Source organism: Heloderma suspectum, chromosome 11 (assembly GCF_057233095.1).
Source record: "Heloderma suspectum isolate Gila_16-S chromosome 11, 16-S_ref, whole genome shotgun sequence".
Taxonomy (NCBI): Eukaryota; Metazoa; Chordata; class Lepidosauria; order Squamata; family Helodermatidae; genus Heloderma; species Heloderma suspectum.
Genome location: NC_139468.1, coordinates 26,486,245 through 26,508,781, shown reverse-complemented (window position 1 = coordinate 26,508,781; position 22,537 = coordinate 26,486,245). Strand labels below are relative to the sequence as shown.

The window sequence follows — 22,537 nt, the reverse complement described above, 5'->3', positions numbered from 1 at the left end:
AATGAGCTATATTGCCACACCGCTTCACTATTACTTTTCCTGTTTGTTCCATTTTAGCAGCATTGTAATTAATGTTTTAAAGCCAATTTTTAGAAAGAAAATGATTAAAGTATTTGTGAAATAGCATTTCAACCCGGGATGGGCAGCTTGTGACTCTTCAGATGTTTGTTGGCCTACAACTCCCATCAGCCTTAGCCAACATAGCCAGTGGGGAGGGATTATGGGAGTTGTAGGCCAAATCATCTGGAGGCCAACCCCAATTTTAATGAAAAATGTTTTGGTGCACATTTAAACACACACATACACACACTGCTTGCCTCCCCCCCACCCCACCCCCCCCCACACAATAGTGGCAAGAGTGTTGGACTAGGCGTCGGGAGATCTGGGTTCTAGTCCCCACTCAGCCATGGAAGCTCACTGGGTAACTTTGGAACAGTCACAGACTCTAAGCTAAACCTACCTCACAGGGTTGTTGTTGTCTGGCTAAAATGGAGAGGAGGAGGATTATGTGCGCTGCCTTGGGTTCCTCAAGGAGGAAAAAAGGTGGGATATAAATGTAATTAATTAAATAAATAAATAAATAAATAAATAGTGTGGAATGTCAGAGTAAACATTTGGAGAAACCATGTCAAGTTAACAGAAAGTTTAGTTAAACCACTTCCCATGGAGGCCACCAGAGGGCAGTAGGTGAACTGTATAAGGAATCAGTGATACTTTTGATTTTAAATATTTTACATGCTAATAACAGAAATGGACTAGACTTATAGGAAGCCAGCTTTTTGCTTCTTTTGTTTTGGGGGCAAATAGATGGAAATCAAACCATAGGGTTGGATCCAGACTTAGTCATACTTAGAGTAGACCCATTGAAATCAATTGGACTTAGGTTAGTCGGGACTGGCTCCCAGAGTAGGCAACCTGGTGCTTTTGAGATGTCTTGGACTACAATGCCCATAGGCCCCAGTCAGCATGACCAGTGGTCAGGGATTATGGGAATTGTAGTCCAAAATATCTCAAAGGCACCAGGTTGCATACCCCTGGCCTACTCTTATGTATGACTAACTCTGGACCTGTAGTTTTCAAGCCCTAGGAAGCAATCAGTCTACTTCACTCTGCACTAGTCAGATCTTATCTGGAGTACTGTGTCCAGTTCAGATGCCGCCCTTTAAGAAGGATGTCAACAAACTGGAATAGGTTCAGAGCTTGGCACACAAAAATGATCACGGGTACAGAAAACAACCTTCTTCTTCATGTGCTATTTGGGATCTGTACAGAATTCCTTTCCACCGCTTCCCAGGACTGCCTCAAAGTTTCAAATTTCCTGCAAGCTGCCCCATGCTGTGACAATCAAATATTTTGCCCATTCTCATCCTTCCAGGAGATTACACGGATTTCTATTCCTCCCGGCAGCACGCTACAAATGTTGGGGTGATGTTCCGAGGAAAGGAGAATGCTTTGACACCCAATTGGTCAGTGGCTGTTTTCCCCACAATGCAGTGTTTGGTGCCGCATGTCTTGGGCTCTCTGGGGTGCAAATTGGGGGTATTTATTATTTGTGTGCAATTAGTGAGATAATATTTGTGAAGTGCTTTGACCCCGGAAATGCTCTGTGCCAGTGCCTAAGGATGGTGGAGAAATTTGTTTGGTTTGCACTTTAATATGACCCAACCAAATTTGCCCTTCCTGAACTAATACACGAACCAGAACACAATTAACCTTCAGTATTCGCATGTCTCTGAATTTTGCGATGCAGGTCTGCAATAAAAAAAATACATATAAAAATGCATACATTAAGGAAAGTTGCTTGCAAAAAACACACATTAATTTTTGTGCAGACATTTCTTTAACGCTGAAACAGATTTGTCCATCCCCATTAATCAGGTGGCCTCTTTTGCATCACCAAACAAAAAACAAAGAAAACCCACACAAAAAGGGACGCTGATTTGTGTTACGTTTGCACATGCTAATTTATATGGATAGATGCAATTGATGACTATAATTGAAATGGAAATACAATACATCTCACCATAGGGGGAAAGACTGTAACCAAGTGACCTGTGTGTCTGCTTCTCAGACTCCTGTCCAGGTGTTCACTGATGGTGGAGAACTTCAAGGAGCCTTTGCTGTCCTAGCTTCCTATAGTTCTTTATCTTTATACCAGACTTAGACTGGACAGCCCTTTAAATAGAGTGCACATTCAAATAGAGGACTGTCCTCTGACAGCCCTTCAAACAGAGGACACATGGCCACCCTACCTATCAATGCCACCCTATTTCTGTTTTCCAAGGTTGCACTTGCCAGTTGGGTACCACGGACGTGCCTCTTCTGTCGTTGTATCTGGGACACCGATCCGAAGGCCAGCAGGGCAAATGCGACCTGATGACAGTGAGTCTCTTCCTCCCCCCTGCCCTTAGTTTGAATGTCATTTCGCTTTTACAGACAGCAGTTAATCAACATATGTATGGCAAGGCACACTGTTGAGCATGCAAGCTTCATTTCTTTGCTTTGCTTTTAAAAAAATATTGTTAAAATATTATCGGCGGGGGGAGGTGCAGAAAAGAGCAACCAAAATGATCAAGAGGCTGGAGCAACTCCCCTTTGATGGAAGGTTGCAACACCTGGGACTGTTTAGCTTAGAAAAAAGGCGAGTGAGGGGAGACATGATAGGGGAGTGCAAAATTATGCATGGTGTGGAAAAAATGGATAGGGAGATATTTTTCTCCCTCTCTCCTAATACTAGAACCCAATGGGGTCATCCCATGAAGCTGATTGGTGGGAGATTCAGGACAGATAAAAGGAAGGGCTTCTTCACACAGCACATAGTTAAACTATGGAGTTCGCTACCACCAGACGTAGTGATGGCCACCAATTTGGGTGGCTTTAAAAGGGGGTTAGACAAATTCCTGGAGGAAAAGCCTATCAGTGGCTACTAGTCAGGATGGCTATATGCGAACACAGGTGGGAGGGTGCTGTTGCACTCATGTCCTGCTTGTGGGTTTTCCACGGGGAGCTGGCTGGCCACTGTGTGAACAGAATGCTGGATTAGATGGACCCTTGGTCTGATCCAGCAGAACTCTTCTTATATTCTTAATATTTTTTTAAAAAATGATGTGCTTATTTTATGTGTTCATTTTGTTTAAATCACAGCTAAACCTCCAGTGTTTGGTACTTGCAAACTTTTGGATCTTGAATTAGAAATGGTAGGATTTTATTTTCTTATTTTCTCTCCTTCACTCCCCATTTTAACACCCCTGAGCAAAAATAGTTAATGTTATTGACAAATAACCTTTTATTTATTAGAAGCCAATGCTATTTTAATCGTGCAAACTACACTTCACATACGCTTGGCCAGGAGGTAAAGGAGAAAGATGAAATTCATTTGGATTGAATATAATCCCCAAATTTTTGTAACTCAAGTATGCGTTTGTTTGTTTTTATTTGATGAATTTCTACCCTGCCCTCCAGAAAAACAAGAACAACTATCTCTGAGGGCAGCTTACAATCAAATAAAGACAATTAAAGCAATAAAACCACTTTATAAAACCACAATTTAAAAAATAAAACAGAAAAATAAAACATGCATGAAGGAGCAAGAGAAAATCAGAGTCAGATGATGTTTTAAAAGGCCTAGGAAAATTAAAAAGGTCTTCACCTGGTGTTGAAAGGCATTAAAGTGAGTACCAGGCAAGGTGTGGCTCAGTGGTAGAGCATTTGCTTTGCATGCCAAAGATTCCTGGTTCAATTCCCCGCATCTCCAGGTAGAGCTGAAAAATAGTCCTGTCTGAACCTGTCAGTGGAGAGCCATTGCCTGTCAGTGTACATAATACTGAGCTAGGTGAATCGATGCTCTGGTTTGGTATAAGACAATGTCCTATGAGAGTATTCCAAAGTTTGGGGGCCATAGCCAAAAAGGCCCTGTCACCAGTCATCAGCCACCTCACTTCAGAAAGTGAGGGCACCTAGAGAGGTGTGGAAAAGATCAGCAGGGGTTGGTACTGTTGGGCAATTCCTACCTGACAAGATCTTCTGCATTTTTCAGGCATTCTTTGTAGGACCTGGAAACAAAGCTGGAGAACCCATCCCCATCAGCGAAGCACACAAACACATCTTTGGGATGGTGCTCATGAATGACTGGAGTGGTAATGTTCCCTTTTTATTATGATGATGATTTACTGATTTCTATCCCACCTTTCTACCAAGAAAATGGCACTCAGGGAAGCTTACAAGCATAGTTCAGTCATGATTTTGTTAGTTATCTCTCAAGCATCAGTCATAATGGAGACAAGATCTCCCACACATTTCAAATTCCCAGAAACGCTCTCTGCAGTTCTGGGTGGCCAAATAAGTCCATATGAACTCAAAGATTATCTATGTGGTATGCACAATAAAGAACATTCTTTTCTACCTATTTCAGTGCCAGGAGGCAAAATCTAAATGTCTGTTTCTTCCTTCCCACCCCATCCCTCCACAATTTGGTTTTTCATCAAACCCAGCAGAAGTGCGTTTTTTTTTAATGTATTTGCAAATGGTGAGCAACAGCTGAGATCTCCCCACGAGAAAGCAATATTTGCTCTCTCCAGAAAGAGAGAGATCTCCCTAAAGACCTCTGCGGCAGACCATTTTAAGGGTGGCTGGCGATTGTCATCATACCAAGCTTTCGTCTGTGGACTGAGCCACAGACATTCCCTTCTCTGGCGTGGTTCTCTGTGGGAAAAATCCTCTTGCTGCATTTTGTGACTGACAATATGGTGAAATAAGACAGTATTTGGAAGATGTGTTCAGGAGGACAAAGACAAGAAGCAGAACCTAACGCCTTGTCCCTCTGCAGCCCTGTTCGCATGTCACGCTAAACCATGGTTAAGTAGGGTGGCCACTTATTCTTCACCAAAAAAAGAGGACACAGCTTTGCGTCAAATGTGCCACCGCTAATTTATCTGTATCGATGCACATTTGGAAATAAGGACTATAATTTTAAGAGAAATGCAATCCATCTCGCCCTGTTGGGGAAGACGGTGACCAGATGGCCCATGTGCCTGCTTAGTCTGCTCTCCAAGTGCTGAGAGCTGGCGTGGTGTAGTGGTTCAAGTGCTGGGCTGGGAGCTGGGAGATCTGGGTTCTAGTCCCCATTTGGCCATGGAAGCTCACTGGGTGACTTTGGGCACGTCACAGACTCTCAGCCCAACCCACCTCACAGGGTTGTTGTGAGGATAAAATGGAGGAGGACAAGGATTATGTACACCGCCTTGAGTTCCTCGGAGGAAAAAAGGCGGGATATAAATCTAATAAAAAAATAAAAACAAATAACTGCTGCTAGGTGACTTCAGGGCTCCAGCTCTCCCTTCTGGTGGTTCTTTATCTTTAAACTCTACTTGAACTGGCCAATCCTTCAAGCAGAGGCAGCGGAGGCTGGTAGCTCTGATGTCAGTAGGGCGCTGACTCCGCTCCAGGTTTCAGTCAGAACCAGTCAGAACTGTAAAGGAGCTCTCCAAGGTGCTTTGCACTAATTGCCCTGCACCTTGGATAGCTGCTCTAGAGGTCTGGCTGAAACTCGGAGCAGATTCACCAGCCCACTGACATTGGAGCCACTCGCCTCCTCTGAATAGTGGACCATGCTCTGACAACTCTTCAAGCAGAAGACTGTCCTCAGTAAAGTAGGAATACATGACCACCCCATGATTGAGCACAATGCTGGCTCCAGTTTTTTATGGGCCCTTGGGCAGGACACCCTCAATGGCCCTCTTTGAGCCTACCTTTCCACTGCCGTTGTCCCCAGCTGCTCTTGCGCCTCCTCCTCTTCCTCATCACTGCTCCCACTGGCTTGCTTGACAGGCAGAGAGCCAGGGAGCAAGGATGCTGGGGCATCTATGACTCCTCGCCACCACCATTGTCTGGGCCAGAGCGAGAGGCAGGGGAACACGCAGGTCGCCATGGAGAAGAGGAGGAACAACTCTTAGGGGGCTCTTGTCAGTGGGCCCCTCCTGGGATGCAGCCCTTAGCAGGTACCCAACCATTCCTATCTTTGATGCCAGCTCTGGTTAAGCATAACCTGCATGAGCAGGAACAAGCTGCAGCAAGGCTCTGGCTCACACCCTCTTCCGTCCCCTCTCTTCCTGCTGCGTGGCTGGGAGGAGGAGTTTGGAAGCTGTCCCTTTTGCTTTTGGTTAACCGCAGTTTGTCATGTTATCTGGACTGAAAAACTGCAGGTAACATTAACCAAGGTTCATTTCCAAAAGTGTCATTTGTTTCTGAAGCTTGCTTGTTAAAACCAACCCTGGTTAATGTTAACCCCAGTTCCAGGTCCAGATAACACAGCAAACTGTGGTTCACTGAAAACGGGTGTGAAAGCTTGCGAACATCTCTTGGCTGCATGGGAGGCGGGGAGGTGGGAACACTCAATCCCAAGGCTCGCTGTGGCTTGTTCCTGCTCATGCATGACATGCTAAACCATAGTTTAGTGTGAGGTGTGAACGTGGCCATTGTGTACAAATGGGTGGTAGAAATTGATTAAGGGATAAATAATCAATGTGATCCTTAGTACATACGATTTTGTCACAGCCATGGAGTTCCAGTAATGCCTTAGGAAGATTTATACTGCGATACATTGACAGATTCGGTGGTGGTGTGGCTGTGATTGGATGAGCTTCCCTAGCATGGAGCAGGCACAAGGGCTGCCTCTGACTGTCATTGGCTGCATTCAGACATGACAACAAACCATGATTTGTCAAGCCATCCCATGGGTTTGTTGTTATGTCTGAGCCTATGCCAGCTTACAAGTCATGGTTTGTGACAGGCTGCTAACTAGGTTATCAAATCGTGGTTAGAAGCTAGTTTGCAAACCACAGTTGCTGCACACTGTGGTCTGCTCTTATTGTCTGAATGCACGTGCCATTGACAAACCACAATTAGAGCCATTGATCTGCCTCAAGAGGCTGCTGCAGCTTGAAGATGGGACTGAATTTATGAACCAGAGTCCTGAGAAGCAGAGATACCAAAGCAGACAAGCAGCTCTAAAACATGAATTGTGGGCTATACATCTGGCAGCTCAAACCATAGTGTGGATACATATCTGTGTTTAGCACAAACTACAGCTTGGCGTGATGTCTGAATTGAGCTGTTGGCTGAGCTGCTCTGTAGGGGTAGGACAGGCTGAAGGGTCCAGGGAAGGAAGAAAAACAGAAGTGTAGGTCTAGGCAGGGCCTGAGAAGAAGGCAGGAGGAGTGGAGGTCTAGGAAAGTCATGCTGGAAGAAAGAACAGCCTCGAGCAGGCTTCCCTGGCTAGGTGTCAGTGATGGGCCCCCCTTGCTTTGGCAAGTGAATGAAGTGATAATGAGGCTTTCACGCTTTACTCTTCTTTGTGACAGATTAGCATAGAGGGAATTCAGAGAATGAGGGAAACAACCAAGCAGAGGCTGGCTGCTACTTCCCTTTTCTTTGATGGTGTTCCTACTGCATACTAGCAGTTTAAATGGTAACACTTTTTTGCAAGATGACTTGCTTCTTCTAATTAAAAGCTAAAAGTTGCATTTCCGCTGGCAGAAGATCTTTTGTTAAAAGTTGGACCTATGCAGTAAGTAAGCGCCATTAAGTTCATGTTTGTAAATGGGATATTATGCTATGTACATATGTATGTGTGATTGAGTGGGTACTGTTATGATGAGTTCCTGCACTTTGAAATTTACCACTACACCGTTAAACCAGGGAAACCTTTGGTCACAATCCATGAGCAAAAGTTGTATGGTCCTACATTCTTTTCTTCCCCTATAGCTCGTGACATTCAGAAGTGGGAATATGTTCCCCTGGGTCCATTCCTGGGCAAGAGTTTTGGCACCACCATCTCTCCGTGGGTGGTTACCATGGAAGCACTGATGCCTTTTGTAGTGCCAAACCCCATCCAGGTAAGCAGAAAGTGAGCAGATGCAGCCTCTGTGAATTTAGGGGCAAATGTGTAAGGAAACAGGGTTGCTTGTCAGATGTCTGGTTGGTCGATCAATAGATAAACCTATCATTTTTGTTGTTGTTCAGTCGTTCAGTCATGTCCGACTCTTCGTGACCCCATGGACCATAGCACGCCAGGCCCTCCTGTCCTCCGCTCTCTTGGTTGTAACAGCATTTTGGAGAGGCTTTCTCCCCAACCATCTCTACCCCCATCTTAACAAGATAAGATGTTGGGGGCTTGAATTGGCCAATTCCCTGGTTTCTTCTGCCTTTCATTCTCCCCTCCCCCTGCACCATTCCATGTCTCAAACTGCCATCAGCATTCTATAAGCTTACAGGTTTTTGTCAGGCAGTTTCAAACACTCTTTTTTTAATTGACAAACATCTACATTTCTGCATATCTAGAGAGTCACCCTAGTATGTAGAATACACTACATTATTTTGGGGTGACACTGTTTTGCTTCCAAAATGATAAGCACTCCACCACCTGAGTTTGGTATTAGAGGGAATGATGCTTTTTGTGTTCTATTAAGGATCCCAAGCCGCTGCCCTACCTCTGCGATGATCAGCCATATACTTTTGACATAAGCCTCTTCGTTGCTATTAAAGGTACTGTACACCCTTCTAGACATGTTTTAGTTCCAACTAGGGCTGCCTGCTGAAGAGCTCCGAACTAAGGAACACATTGGGAGACTGTAAGAAAATTATGTACTACATGTGTCTCACAACATTAACAGTTCTTTATTCGAATATCTTGTCCTTGTAACAATGCAATAAACTGATGTTGCTTTTGGCAGATATAGCACATCTAGGGATATATGGGGTTTGTTAAATCTGTTCCACCTGTGTTTCCCAAATTGTCAGGTGTCTTTTGTTCCATTGTCCACCCATTGACAGAATTGGATTTTTTTTAACCAAAATTACATTCTACTAGCACTAATCTGCATTAGCGCATTAGCAGGTGAGCATTAGTGCTAATACGAATTAGTGCAACACACATCCCCTGTGAAAAACTGGTCTGCAAATCTGCAGAATCCATGTGACTTAGAAAAAGTCTGTCTGCAGCGGAATTTGCAGGCCAGATTCATAGAAATCTGAACTCATTTGAATCAGTTGTGGATTCTTCTGACATCCCCAGATGCCTCTCACAAATAAATCAGGTTTGCAAATACAGGAGCGTTCCTTGAAATAAGGAACAAATGGCAAGTCTGGACACCCTGTGAGGTAGGTTCGGCTGTGAATCAGTGATGGGCCTAAACTCACCTAGCAAGCTTCATGATGTCTTGGGACTAGAACCCAGATCTCCCGAGTCCCAGTCCAGCACTCTAACCACTATACCACACTGACTCTCATATATGCATTTTGTACGCATCTTTCCCTAACATACACATTTTTATATGCAATGTTTGACCTGGGAACAACAGCATTGCAATATTTGTAGAAGTGCACAGTCTGAAAGGTAACAGTGTTCCAATCCATTGGCCCAGAGAGTGTGCAAATTTGATTAGACAAATGTCCTAGAAAATGCCCAACCCCGATCACAGATTTCCTTATATCAAAGAAGCAGAGAGGGGGGGAAATACCCAAAAAGGTGGGAAGGAGATTTTCTCTTAGCCCTGCCTTCATATCCTCCTTTTGCTTGTCTTCCTTCTTTGGTTTGCCTCTTTCACCCTCTTTGCTGTCATTCCTCCCCTCCTCCTTTCTCCTGATTCCTGCAGCTGTCGGAAGTCCTGAGGCAGCCATTTCTGACAGTGACAGACAGTGTTGTTGTCAGTGGTGTCTGATGAAATGGGTCACTGAAGATAACTGCAGTATTGCTGAGATGGGCTTTTGTTTTTTAAGATTAGAAAATGGAAGAGGAAGGAGAAAATACTGCAGTCTCCCAGCACTGGGATGTGATTATGGGCCCCTTCATGTGCATACATGTCTAGGAGAAGGGAAACCTGCCTTATACCAGTCAGACTATTTCTCTTTGCAGCCCAGGACTGTCTACTCTAGAATGTTTGGGTCCTAGGCTAGATCTACACTGCTACTTTATAGCGGTATTGAAGTGCACCAATAACTGTTGGGGCACGTTACACATTCGATATACCGCTTTCGTAGTGTGATTTCCTGCCTTTTATTCCACATTATCCGAAATACTCCAACAAATGTAATTGTGTGTCCTACAAGATATAAGTGTGCAAGAAAGATATAGTGTTACCGTGATAGGATTGTAATAATACGACACAAGGTGTAGATCTGGCCCTAGACAAGTTTTTTTTCCCCATCACCAGCTCACAAACATGCTTTAGTCAATGAGAGAAAAATGTGTACACATTTCAAAAATGCACACAGTTGAGGTGTACCCTTGGGGAAATGCGCACAAAAATATGCACAATTTTTTGTGCAGAACCTGCACATCTGCGCAGACACACTGCTCACAATCTGATACAAGATACAAATCAGAATGAGCTTTGAGGTGGAAATTTAAGAACCTCAGTGCGGTCGGGTTTTGCTGATTCATACATCCCTAGCAGCGGAGGCTGGTGGCTCCAGGTTTGGCGGGCTGTAAATCCCTTCTGGATTTCAGTGAGAACCAGCCAGAACTCTAAAGGACCTATCCAAGGTACTGAACCTATTTGGGGGTAGGGTCCAAACCGGATCACATCCTGTCTTATTTTCCTGGTTTGGTTGTTAACCAACATCAAGCCAGAGTCTTCTCATTCAGGCATAACAAGGAACCCTGGTTTTTTAATGCAAGCCAGGATCTTTACACCAAAGCTAGTGTACCACAACAAGAGGGGAGGAGAGGGCTGAGGGAGGAGCTTGTTCCTGGCTTCATAAACCATGGTGTATAAACCAACCATGGTTTATGAAACCATAAACTATGGTTTATGAAGCCTGGGATGATTGTCTGAACCTGGCCAGTGCATGGAGCTCATAAACCTACGTCTCCTAAGCAATCTCTCCAAGAGCAATCCTTCTCTTGGAGCAGAAATAACCTACAGGTGTCAGGCAGCAGTGAATTAACTCTGTGGTAAATCCCAGAGGAAGAGAGGGGTAATTCAGTCAAAACCTGAAAGGCCCTGTGTAAAAGGTGTGTGTGTGTGGGGGGGGTGCTCAAACTCCATTGGTTTAGAAGTTTTATGGGTCTTATGAACTGGGCTTCAGCCATCTGTAAACCCCTCTGCCCAAGTCACACATTACGTTACACGGTGGAGTTGGATGCTTGCTCTCACCCCTCTATCACAGGGAAAAGATGGTGGGCAAAGTAAGCAAGTGAAACAACCCAGTCTGTGTAGAACCATTGGAAAACTCAGAAAGTTGCATCTAAATGTTATTGTACAGAAAGCCCCTAGCAAATCTCAAATGTTAGCTATTTGCCATGTCCTGTGGCTATTGGAAGCAAAACAAATTAGGCAAATATGCTAAATGTGTATTTGTGCAGATTGCAGGATGGGAGTTCCTGGGCACAGGCATTTGATTGTACTTTAACATTTAGAATCTGCACAACTGTGCTTACTACAGACAATACTTCTTTCCTTTCAGGAGATGGAATGAGCAACCCAGTCAATATTTGCAGCTCAAACTTTAAGGTAGGAAATCTTTTTCAGTGTCCATTGTTTTGTTTATTGCTGAGGGGAGATTAGAACTGGGTGACCCCACAAACCTCTCACCAGCTACTCTGCCACTCTGCCACACTGTCACTTACTGTACAACTAGCCCACAACCTTCCCATATTGATGGAGAAAGTCTGAAGGAGGCCTCTATTCATTTTCTTTCATATGTGAATAGAACCCTCTGCACAATTGAGAACCTTGATAATGCAAGACTTCAGGGGGGCAGGGAATGGGGCGGGGGGAGAGGAAGGTTTAAGCCTCCCCTGCTGGTGCATGATGGTCCCAATCCAAATTGGAGTCACATGAGTAAATAAAAAGCTAACCCTCAGCTTCATGGATCACTGCCTTGTTGTGGCGAAGGGGCTTGCCTAACTCAGTGAAGCCATAAGCTATGCCGTGCAGGGCCACCCAAGACCAACAGGTCATGGCAGAGAGTTCTGGCAAAATATGGTCCACTGGAGAAGGAAATGGCAACCCACTCCAGTATTCTTGCCAAGAAAACCCCATGGAACGTATCACAAGGCTAAAAGAGATGACGCCGGAAGATGAGCCCCTCAGGTCGGAAGGTGTCCAATATACTACTGGGGAAGAGCAGAGGGTATTTCCAAGTAGCGCCAGAAAGAGTAAAGCGGCTGGGCCAAAGCCGAAAGGACACTCAGCTGTGGATGTGTCTGGTGGTGAAAAGAAAATCCGATGCTGTAAAGAATAATATTGCTTAGGAACCTGGAATGTCAGATCAATGAATCAAGGTAAGTGGAGGTGGTCAAACATGAGATGGCAAGATTGAACATCGACATCTTGGGAATCAGCGAACTAAAATGGACAGGCATGGGTGAATTTAATTCAGGTGACCATTATATCTACTACAGTGGGCAAGAATCCCTTAGAAGAAATGGAGTAGCACTCATAGTCAACAAAAGGGTGGGAAAAGCAGTACTGGGGTACAATCTCAGAAACGATAGAATGATCTCAGTACGAATCCAAGGCAAACCATTCAACATCACAGTAATTCAAGTCTATGCCCCAACCACTGTTGCCGAAGAAGCTGAGGTTGATGGGTTCTATGAAGACCTACAACACCTTCTAGAACTAACACCAAAAAAAGATGTCCTCTTCATCATAGGGGATTGGAATGCTAAAGCAGGAAGTCAAGAAATCACCGGGATAACAGGCAGACATGGCCTTGGTGTACAAAATGAAGCAGGACAAAAGCTAATAGAGTTTTGCCAAGAGAACACACTGATCATAGCAAACACTCTTTTCCAACAGCACAAGAGGCAACTCTACACATGGACATCACCAGATGGTCAATATTGAAATCAGATTGATTATGTCCTTTGCAGCCAAAGATGGAGAAGCTCTATACAGTCAGTCAAAACAAGACCTGGAGCTGACTGTGGCTCAGATCATGAGCTTCTTGTTGCAAAATTTCAGGTCAAATTGAAGAATGTAAGGAAAACCACTAAACCATTCAGGTATGACCTAAATCATATCCCTTATGAATATACAGTGGAGGTGAGGAGTAGATTTAAGGGATTAGACCTGATAGACAGAGTGCCTGAGGAACTATGGACGGAGGTCCGTAACTTTGTTCAGGAGGCAGCAACAAAATCCATCCCAAAGAAAAAGAAGTGCAAGAAAGCCAAGTGGCTGTCTGATGAGGCTTTACAAATAGCTGACGAAAGAAGGGAAGCGAAAAGCAAGGGAGAAAGGGGAAGATATACCCAACTGAATGCAGAGTTCCAGAGAATAGCAAGGAGAGACAAGAAGGCCTTCTTAAATGAACAATGCAAAGAAATGGAGGAAAACAACAGAATGGGAAAGACTAGAGATCTCTTCAAGAAAATCAGAGATCTCAAGGGAACGTTTTGCGCAAAGACGGGCATGATAAAGGACAAAGAAGGCAGGGACCTCACAGAAGCAGATGAGATTAAGAAGAGGTGGAAAGAATACACAGAAGAACTATACAGGAAAGATTTGAATGTCCCTGATAGCCATGATAGTGCGCTCACTGAACTTGAGCCGGACATCCTAGAGAGCAAAGTCAAGTGGGCCTTAGGAAGCATTAGTAACAACAAAGCTAGCAGAGATGACAGTCTTCCAGCTGAGCTATTTAAAATCCTAAAAGATGATGCTGTTAAAGTGCTGCATTCAATATGCCAACAAATCTGGAACACTCAACAGTGGCCACAAGACTGGAAAAGGTCAGTTTACATTCCAATTCCAAAGAAGGGCAACGCCAAAGAGTGTTCAAACTACCGCACAATTGCTCTCATTTCACATGCCAGCAAGGTTATGCTCAAAATCCTACAAGCTAGGCTTCAGCAGTATGCGAACCGAGAACTACCGGAAGTACAAGCTGGGTTTCGAAGAGGCAGAGGAACTAGAGATCAAATCACCAACATTCGCTGCATCATGGAGAAAGCAAGAGAATTCCAGAAAAACGTCTATTTCTGCTTCATTGACTACGCTAAAGCCTTTGATTGTGTGGATCACAACAAACTGTGGCAAATTCTTAAAGTGATGGGAGTACCAGACCACCTTACCTGTCTCCTGAGAAACCTGTACGAGGGTCAAGAAGCAACTGTAAGAACCAGACATGGAACAACCGATTGGTTCAAAATTGGGAAAGGAGTACAACAAGGCTGCATATTGTCACCCTGCTTATTTAACCTATATGCAGAGTACATCATGAGAAACACTGGCTTGGATGAATCACAGCTCGGAATTAAGATTGCTGGGAGAATTATCAACAACCTCCGATATGCAGACGATACCACCCTAATGGCAGAAAGCGAAGAGGATCTCAAGAGCCTCTTGTTGAGGGTGAAAGAGGAGAGCGCAAAAGCTGGTTTGAAACTCAACATTAAAAAAATGAAGATCATGGCATCTGGCCCCATCACTTCCTGGCATATAGAAGGGGAAGAAATGGAAGCAGTGACAGATTTTACTTTCTTGGTCTCCAAGATCACGGCAGATGGTGACTGTAGCCATGAAATTAAAAGACGCTTGCTCCCTGGGAGGAAAGCTATGGCAAACCTAGACAGCATAGTAAGAAGCAGAGACATCACCTTGCCGACAAAGGTCCGTCTAATCAAAGCTATGGTTTTCCCAGTAGTAATGTATGGCTGTGAGAGCTGGACTATAAGGAAGGCTGAGCGCCAAAGAATTGATGCTTTCGAACTGTGGTGCTGGAATAGACTCTTAAGAGTCCCCTGGACTGCAAGGAGGTCAAATCAGTCAATCCTAAAGGAAATCAACCCTGAGTGCTCATTGGAAGGACTGATACTGAAGCTGAAGCTGAAATATTTTGGCCACCTAATGCGAAGAGAAAACTCTCTGGAAAAGACCCCGATGCTGGGAAAGATTGAAGGCAAAAGGAGAAGGGGACGGCAGAGGATGAGATGGCTAGATAGCATCACCGATGCAATGAATATGAACTTGAGCACGCTCTGGGAGAGAGCGCAGGACAGGAAGGCCTGGCGTGCTATGGTCCATGGGGTCACGAAGAGTCGGACACGACTGAACAACAACAACAACAACAACCCTCAGCTACATTCTATGCAATTAGTGTAACATGTAGTTTAGCTCTGGGAGGACAAGGACATTGACACAGCGCTTTTAGCCCTCATGTGAGCAAGCTGAATGCCTCCATAGGGCTTATATTTATCTATTTATGCACACATAACTATGCACCAATTCCCTGGCTCTGTTTGTTGATCACACTCCTCTTCCATTGCAATGCACTCTCCTGTCCTCTACAGCACAAACTCATTCGATCCCCTGTAAACAGAGCAAACTCACACGATCCCTCCTGTCCTCTACAGGGCAAATTCACGCTATCCCTTGTAATATCTACCATAGAAATGGATGGCTGCCATTAACGTCTATGTTACTAAAAACACTGCTTTGGGGGACACTGCTTGGGGAGGGGGGAAATCCTGCCCCTGACACTGGGCTCAGAGCATCAGGAGTAAGGATGTATGAGAATTCCATTTCTGTTCGCAAATCATTTGAACTTCCCCGCTCACAATTAAGAACATGAGCACAAACAGGAGCATATTTTTTCCAAAAAAGTTCATAAATTCCTGAACTTGTGATCACGTTTTTAAAAAAGCATATTTTGAAAAATGTGCACTTTTAAATATGGATATTTCCCCCAAAATACACATTTTCACACTTAATGGGGGGAAAGTGCGCACTTCTGAAAAATGTGCATGAATATATGCACTTTCACCATTCGAACAAAAAGAAAAACAGGTTGCAAATGAGAAAGGAAGTGAGGTGAACCCAGCTATGAAGTGGAGTTCAGAGAATCTTCGTCAACTAGAGTTCAGAGAATCTTCGTCAACTAGAACATCCCTGGTTCTTCCATCCCTAGTCAGGAGTCAGAGAATGTTTTGATCCCAACCCAGGGTTGAGCTTGACTTCATCCAGTTGCAGTAGTTTGCTTTTTGCTCAAGAAGTGGAAGCCAGCCTTCTATGGCATACAAGGAAAGGCCTGTAGTCAGTGGCACCATTGTCCGTCAGCAAAATGCCTGTCCGCCCCACCTTAAACCTGCAAGTTCAAGGATGACCCCACACTGGTGGAGGCTGGTGGCTCTAATGTCAGTGGAGCTGTGAATTCGCTCTGGGTTTCAGTCAGAACAACTTTAAACCAGTTCTGACCACTTCTGACTGAAACCTGGAGGGGATTTACCACCCCACTGACATCGGAGCCACCAGCCTCCACTGCCCCACGTGTTTAGCTGCTTGAGTAACATGATTGTTCTGGAGATCAGCACATACTCAGTGAGATTGGCATGTGTGCGCACGCATGCACACAGACACACAGACGCAGAAGTTCTCTGGGTCAGTGTAAATGGGTTCTCCGCTCCCTTTTGACAGCTAAAAGACTGATATTAAACATTGGGAGGATAAACACTCACCTCCTGTAATGCAATGGATTGAGGACCTTACAACGCTTTCGGTATCTGAACGGGTGGCATATAGACGCTACCTGTGAATGGATACTTATATGGATATCTGGTCCGCTTTTGTTGAAGCCTATGTATCATTGCTAGAAAGTTGCATTCTCATATATATGCATTTCATATGTTTTCAGTGATGTGGATATATACAAATCTATGTGAAGTTTTATATGTTAAAAACATTAGACTGTTTTTATCATAATGTCGTATTTTGTAATGTTGTATTTTGTATGAATTGTTGTTAAACTGCCCAGAGAGCTTCAGCTATGGGGCAGTACAGAGATGATGATTATGATGATGATATTTAAATCTTTCTTTTTCTTCCTTTTTTTCTTTTGCTGAAATTTCATAATGAAAAAAAGAATTCATGTGGGTCATAGACCTTCCTCTGTGGCACAGAGTGGCCTCTGTAGAAATGAAGCCTATAGGAAGAAATGTGTCAGGGTCTCTTATTTCTCCCAGCATAAACTTCATGTACTCAAGACACAGATGTGGGGAACATATTAATGAGTTCCAGGAATCAATTTTAAATAATTACAGGCGATGCATTTAAGCCATTGCTGTGGCATTTTCTGATTAGATAAGGATGTTGTTCCTGTGAGCAGCTAATCCTTTAAATAGCAAGACACAGAAGGAGTGAAATATGCTCCTTGTTGTGTAGAGGCCTTGGGGGGGGGGCATAGCTCAGTAGTAAAGCACATGCTTTGCATGCAGATGGTCCCAGGTTTGATCCCTGGTCCTCCACCTAAAAGTACCAAGTAGACAGTAATGGGGAAGACTTCTGAGACCCCGAAATGGGGTACTGCCAGCCAGAGAGACAATCCTGAACTAGGTACACAAATAATCTGCCCCTTGTATGAGGTATCCTCCTGTGTATGTCTAGGGATGTATGGATTTTGTAAAATCCATTCTGTCAGCACTTCATGGATTCGCAGGTGCTTCTTGTTCTATCATCCTCTCGTTGGGAAAAATCTGATTCTTCCAATTTCCCAAATTTGCACAAACTTGCATTTGCACAAATCCACACTTCTGAAAGTGTGGAAATCCCCCCCTCCCCATTTCATGCCTTAGCCTATGGGAGAATGTGCATTTTCAGCCAGTTTTGTTTTATTTTACATATTTTTCTACGACTAAATTTGCGTAAAATTCCAGAAAGTAAAAATAAAGGGTCCGCAAGTCCACGGAATCCATGTGACTCAGGAAAAGCCGGTCCACTGTGGAATCTGCAGGGTGGCGTCATAGAAATCCAAACTCATTTAATTCTGTTGCAGATTTCTCCAACATCCCCATGTATGTCCAGCACTCTAAATCTCCCTCTTTCTTCTCCTTTGTCCACAGTACATGTACTGGACCATGAAACAACAGCTGGCCCACCATACCATCAATGGCTGCAATCTCAGACCGGGAGACCTCCTCGCCTCTGGAACTATCAGTGGACCAGTACGTATTTAATTATTTTTAATCCAGATGTTAAAGCCAGATGTGGGCAGTCCAGTATCAGTGAAACCATTGGTTCCCAGATCACTCAGGGTCTGGATCTGGTCTGAGTTGGATCTAGATAAGGCTCTTTGAAGCCACCAAGTTCAGACACTACAGTTATATAATTGGCACACCAGGGCCTGGAGGTCTCATTTCCTCCTGCAGCCTTCAGTGCTAGGAATGGTCCTCCCTTCTGCCTCATCCAGTGTGCATTACTGAAAGTGGCGAGGCAGCTGGGAGGACTTCATTCCTGGTAATGGTCCTAGCATGTGCCAAAGCCTTAGATTGCTGCACATTTCTGGTGCATTGGGAAAGCTGGGAGCCATGGGGAATGAGGTTTCCCTGATTCCCAGTGTCCCTGGATATACAGCAAGTGTGTAGTTAGTTCCATGGCTTCATTATAAAGAATGGAGCCCTCTTGGATGCCCATGCCTGCCACCTCTGGTATGAAATGGAAAGTGCAGGGTGAGAGAAGGTGTCAGGGTTCCCTTTATGACTTGGACCCCTTGAGCAACTCCTTAAGGATCTCTTGCCTCCTTTAGAGTCCCGCCTTCCTTCTTTTATGTTCCCGTTTCCAATAACATGGGATTTAGGCTGTAGACATGGGGTGATTGGCACACTAGACACAGAGTTTAACCACAACAATTTCCTGGTAAATTAAAGCTAGCAAATTACAACTAAAGGTATGTACACAATAGAGCTGAGTGATTCAAAAGGCATAAAGAGAAAATAAAAGTTGCAAAAAGCAAATTCCTTTACCCTACTTGTACTTAGACTTCTATAGGCTGCTTCTTCCTGTTGCCTCTTTAGGCTTTGGTCTCCTCACTGCTCTGGTCTTTCTGACTCTGTTTTTATATTCTCCTTCCTCAGAACCAAAAGTACTGTTTCATACCTGAAGAAATGAACCTTAACTGGGGAAATGAAATTGAAACTTAACTGGGGAAATGAAACTACCCCTCTCAGGGATACCCTCTCCCAACAACAACAACAACCCCCCCCCAGGCCTCTAAGCCTGACTCTTCCCCCCCACACACACTTTTCCTCTGTAGGCCTCAAACCTTCACAGAAGGAAATGATGGTAGCTTTTTTCCTGCACAAAGAATCCCAAAATGTGCCACTGTCCTAGGATTCTCCCCTGCTTGTACTTGATTAGGGTACTTTGTGGAGGGCTTTGCTCTGTTTTGTTTTCAACAGTCTGTGCTGAGATTTTTAAAGCTTGGAAACAACATTCTATAGTCAAGCACATCTTCTAGAGAATAAAGGATTACGTTATAGCCAAGTGACTAAGCCTAGCATGTCAATGGGCTGGATCAATTGTTGTTGGCAGAGTTCCACTCTCTAGGATCCTGGAGCATCCTTGATTTTTCCAGAAAATCAGTGATACTGAGGGTAGAGCACTAAGACACCTATGCAGAAGGATGACGCTAAATTCCTGCCCCAATTTCTGCTTGCAGGATCCTGAGAACTTTGGTTCCATGCTGGAGTTGTCATGGAAAGGGACCAAAGCAATCGACCTTGGGGATGGCCAGTCCCGTAAATTTCTGCATGATGGGGATGAAGTAATTATAACAGGTACGTGTGTATGTGATGGGAGAGAAGAATGAGTGTAACTATGAAGTCCAGCGTCAGCACCCAGCATACTTGGTGAGCTGCTGGGACCCCAGCGCCCTTGCAGAGCCCACCGGTTAGCCAGACTGCCATGGCAGGGCCAGTGTCAAGGGTAAGCATGGTTGGACACCTGCCAAGGGGCCACATCCCAGTAGGGGCCCACTGACAAGAGCCCCCTGGACTTGCTCCTCCTCTTCACCAGTGCATCCTGCTTGTTCACCTGCCTCTCACTCTGGCCCAGGCAACGGTGGTGGTGAGAAGGAGAAAGAGCAGATGTTGTGGCCCACTTGCTCCCTGGCTCTCTGCTGATCAAGCACACTAGTGGTACTAATGATGAGAAAGAGGGTGAGGGGCAATAGCAGCTGGTGACACTGGTGGTGAGAAGGAACACTTAGGGAAGGAGCCCATTGAGGGTGTCGAGCCCATTGAGGGTGTCATGCCCACAGGCCCTCCAACACCTGGAGCTGGCACTGTGAGTATCTCTCTGTCATGCACGACTTCCTGCAGCCCTCCATGTAAGACGAGTAGCCCTCCTGCTTGTTCTGCTGTCCAGATGGGCAACTTCAAGCCTGTGTGCTCTGGCTTCTTACAATTTTTAGACTTGTCTTGGATTAGACAGCCCTTCACGTAAAGGACTGGGCTCTTTAAAATAGGATACTTGCCTCCTACTATCCTAGCGACATCTGAAATGGAAATATAGCAGCATTCAGAAACCAATGTCAAGAAGGGATCGAAAGGACAACAGGTTTGGAAAAAAGTTTGCCTGGGATGTGCCTGGAGAGCAAGCAAAGCAACCTGTCCAGGGGAAATTCACAGGGAACTCCCGGATAAATGAGGTGACACAGTGCAGCACAGAAGGGAGAGCGTGCATATCAGAACATCCCATTGCTCTTTTGGAGGCCATCAAGAAGATGAACAGCTCTGATGCTGAGGAGTTTGGCCCTGAAACAGATCCAAGGACAGAACCTGGGAACACATGCTGGAATCAACAAGCTGAGATGTCCCAGAGGTGTGATGGCAGAAGAATGCGATAAGAATTCTCCTACAAAGATGGGGCTGGAGTACCATCTTTTTGTTTTTAAAAACTATGACCTCGGTGCCTTTTGAGCAAGTGCAGAGTGCCTTTCCTTCAAAGGGGAGCACACAAAAAAGGACTGCAGGGCAAAGTGCTCCAACTTATAAGTCTCAGTCCTAGGCAGGGAGGGCTGCTGAAACAACACCTTTACACCAGCTCTGGTCTGTGATCCCCTTGCCTCCTCTCTCCACTGGACCGCCTGTAAGTAGACCCTGGAATGCCTTGTGACTTCGTGTTTGTGACTCTTCCATGCCTGGTACTCTGCTTGAACCTTGCTAGCCTTGATGTCGGATTGCCTGTTGACTTTGGGTTTGTACTCATCCTTGCCTGGTTCTGTGCTCTTTGTGTGAATCCTGCTGGTTTAGACTCTGGATTGCTTCTGACTCTGCATTAGAACCTTCTCCAGCCTCAGCTGTCCCATAAGCAGGACAGTTTTGCTGAAGCACAGAAACAAAACAAGTTCACATTGAAATCCTGCTTTATGAAAAATCCAGTGGTGACTTTTGTAACTTGTGCCTTGAGCAGATGGCTTTGTGGGTATTTCGCTGTTTGAGAGGCCGACTGAGGCAAGACGGCAGGCAGTTGCTTAACTACAGGAGTGGGTAGGGAAGTTTGAGTTGCCTGGCTCAGCTGTGAACCCCAATACACAGCATGCAGCATTTGCACCAAATGTGATATCTGGTATGGGGACAGAATAGCCATCCACGATCTCTTGCTATGGATCCCGCTGCCTCCATGACCAGAGATTAAGGGGAGACATTTTTCAGAGTGTCACAGCCAGGATCCCAGAATTCCTTGTGCCCGGATCACAAAGAGTGAATGCTTGATCCATGTGACCAGCCCTGTGTGACTGAAGTTTTTTCTGTATCTTCCTCTTTTTTAAATAAGTATTTTTATTGAGTTTTAATCACATGTTTTCAATGTAATTAACGAGCATATAAAACATTGAAACTTTTTCAACTAACTAAACATGTACATTACATAGGAAATCCAACTACAGTTAACAGGAACCATAGGACTTTCCATATATCAATAACCTTATATTCAACCACAGACGTTCATCAGGGCTTCAAGATTTAGTTGTAATTATCTAAATTTATCTTTCCATATCTGTCTATGACATGCTGCTAGTCCTGTCTGGGAACCTTGTTTGTCAATAAAGTCAATAAATATATACCAGTGGGTATGGAAGGTTTCCGATTCTTCTCGTTGCCTTTGTGCCCTTATCTGTTTGGTTAGTTTTTCAGCCAACACAGTATTCCAAAGATAGCTATACAACACAATTATTGATAGATCTGTAGATTCTTTCCAATTCTTTGCTATTAGTTGACAAGATCCTACCATCACAGAAGTCAGCATTTCTTTGTCTGGTAAATGTTCATTAGGGCCGCTAAAGAGATATTACTGCCAATTTAGGATCCAATTTATCTTCTCTTTTTAGAGGTTCCTTTCTCTCCATTATTCTGGACTACAGATGGACAGAGCAGTCTATTTGTGGTCCGCATCAATTCTGCATGTGTTCATTCCATCCATTCCATCCCATTTCCACAGCAATCCTCAATAGTTTTTAGAAAGCATGAAAATTCATGTTATTTTATAACATGCACGTGTACACATACATATGCGCATGCATGCGTATATCATTGTATGCATTTTATGCTAAAATATGCATTTTATACACATTTCGGTACAGTTTGGAGCTGAGACCTGTATTGCAAAATTTGGAGAAGTCCAAAAACTGAAAGATAACTGTGTTATGATGTGCATATTAATCTGGGAAGTGCAGATCCGGATGGTTTACTTAAAAATGTGGACTGAACAAATTCCTCAAGCATCCTTATTCGGGACCACACCCAGAAACATAACCAGCT

General features: G+C 44.4%; 1 protein-coding gene across 1 annotated transcript in view; it reads left to right on the top strand.

The window, feature by feature from the left end:
• Window positions 1–22,537, top strand: part of FAH (fumarylacetoacetate hydrolase) — a 34,401-nt gene that overhangs the window by 9,198 nt on the left and 2,666 nt on the right. Inside the window, exons 5-13 of the mRNA XM_084817265.1 lie at window positions 1,376–1,466; window positions 2,285–2,382; window positions 3,145–3,197; window positions 4,037–4,136; window positions 7,762–7,892; window positions 8,466–8,541; window positions 11,464–11,510; window positions 17,843–17,944; window positions 19,438–19,555. Coding sequence (XP_084673391.1) covers window positions 1,376–1,466; window positions 2,285–2,382; window positions 3,145–3,197; window positions 4,037–4,136; window positions 7,762–7,892; window positions 8,466–8,541; window positions 11,464–11,510; window positions 17,843–17,944; window positions 19,438–19,555 — 816 coding nt within the window. The remainder of the gene's footprint in view (window positions 1–1,375; window positions 1,467–2,284; window positions 2,383–3,144; window positions 3,198–4,036; window positions 4,137–7,761; window positions 7,893–8,465; window positions 8,542–11,463; window positions 11,511–17,842; window positions 17,945–19,437; window positions 19,556–22,537) is intronic.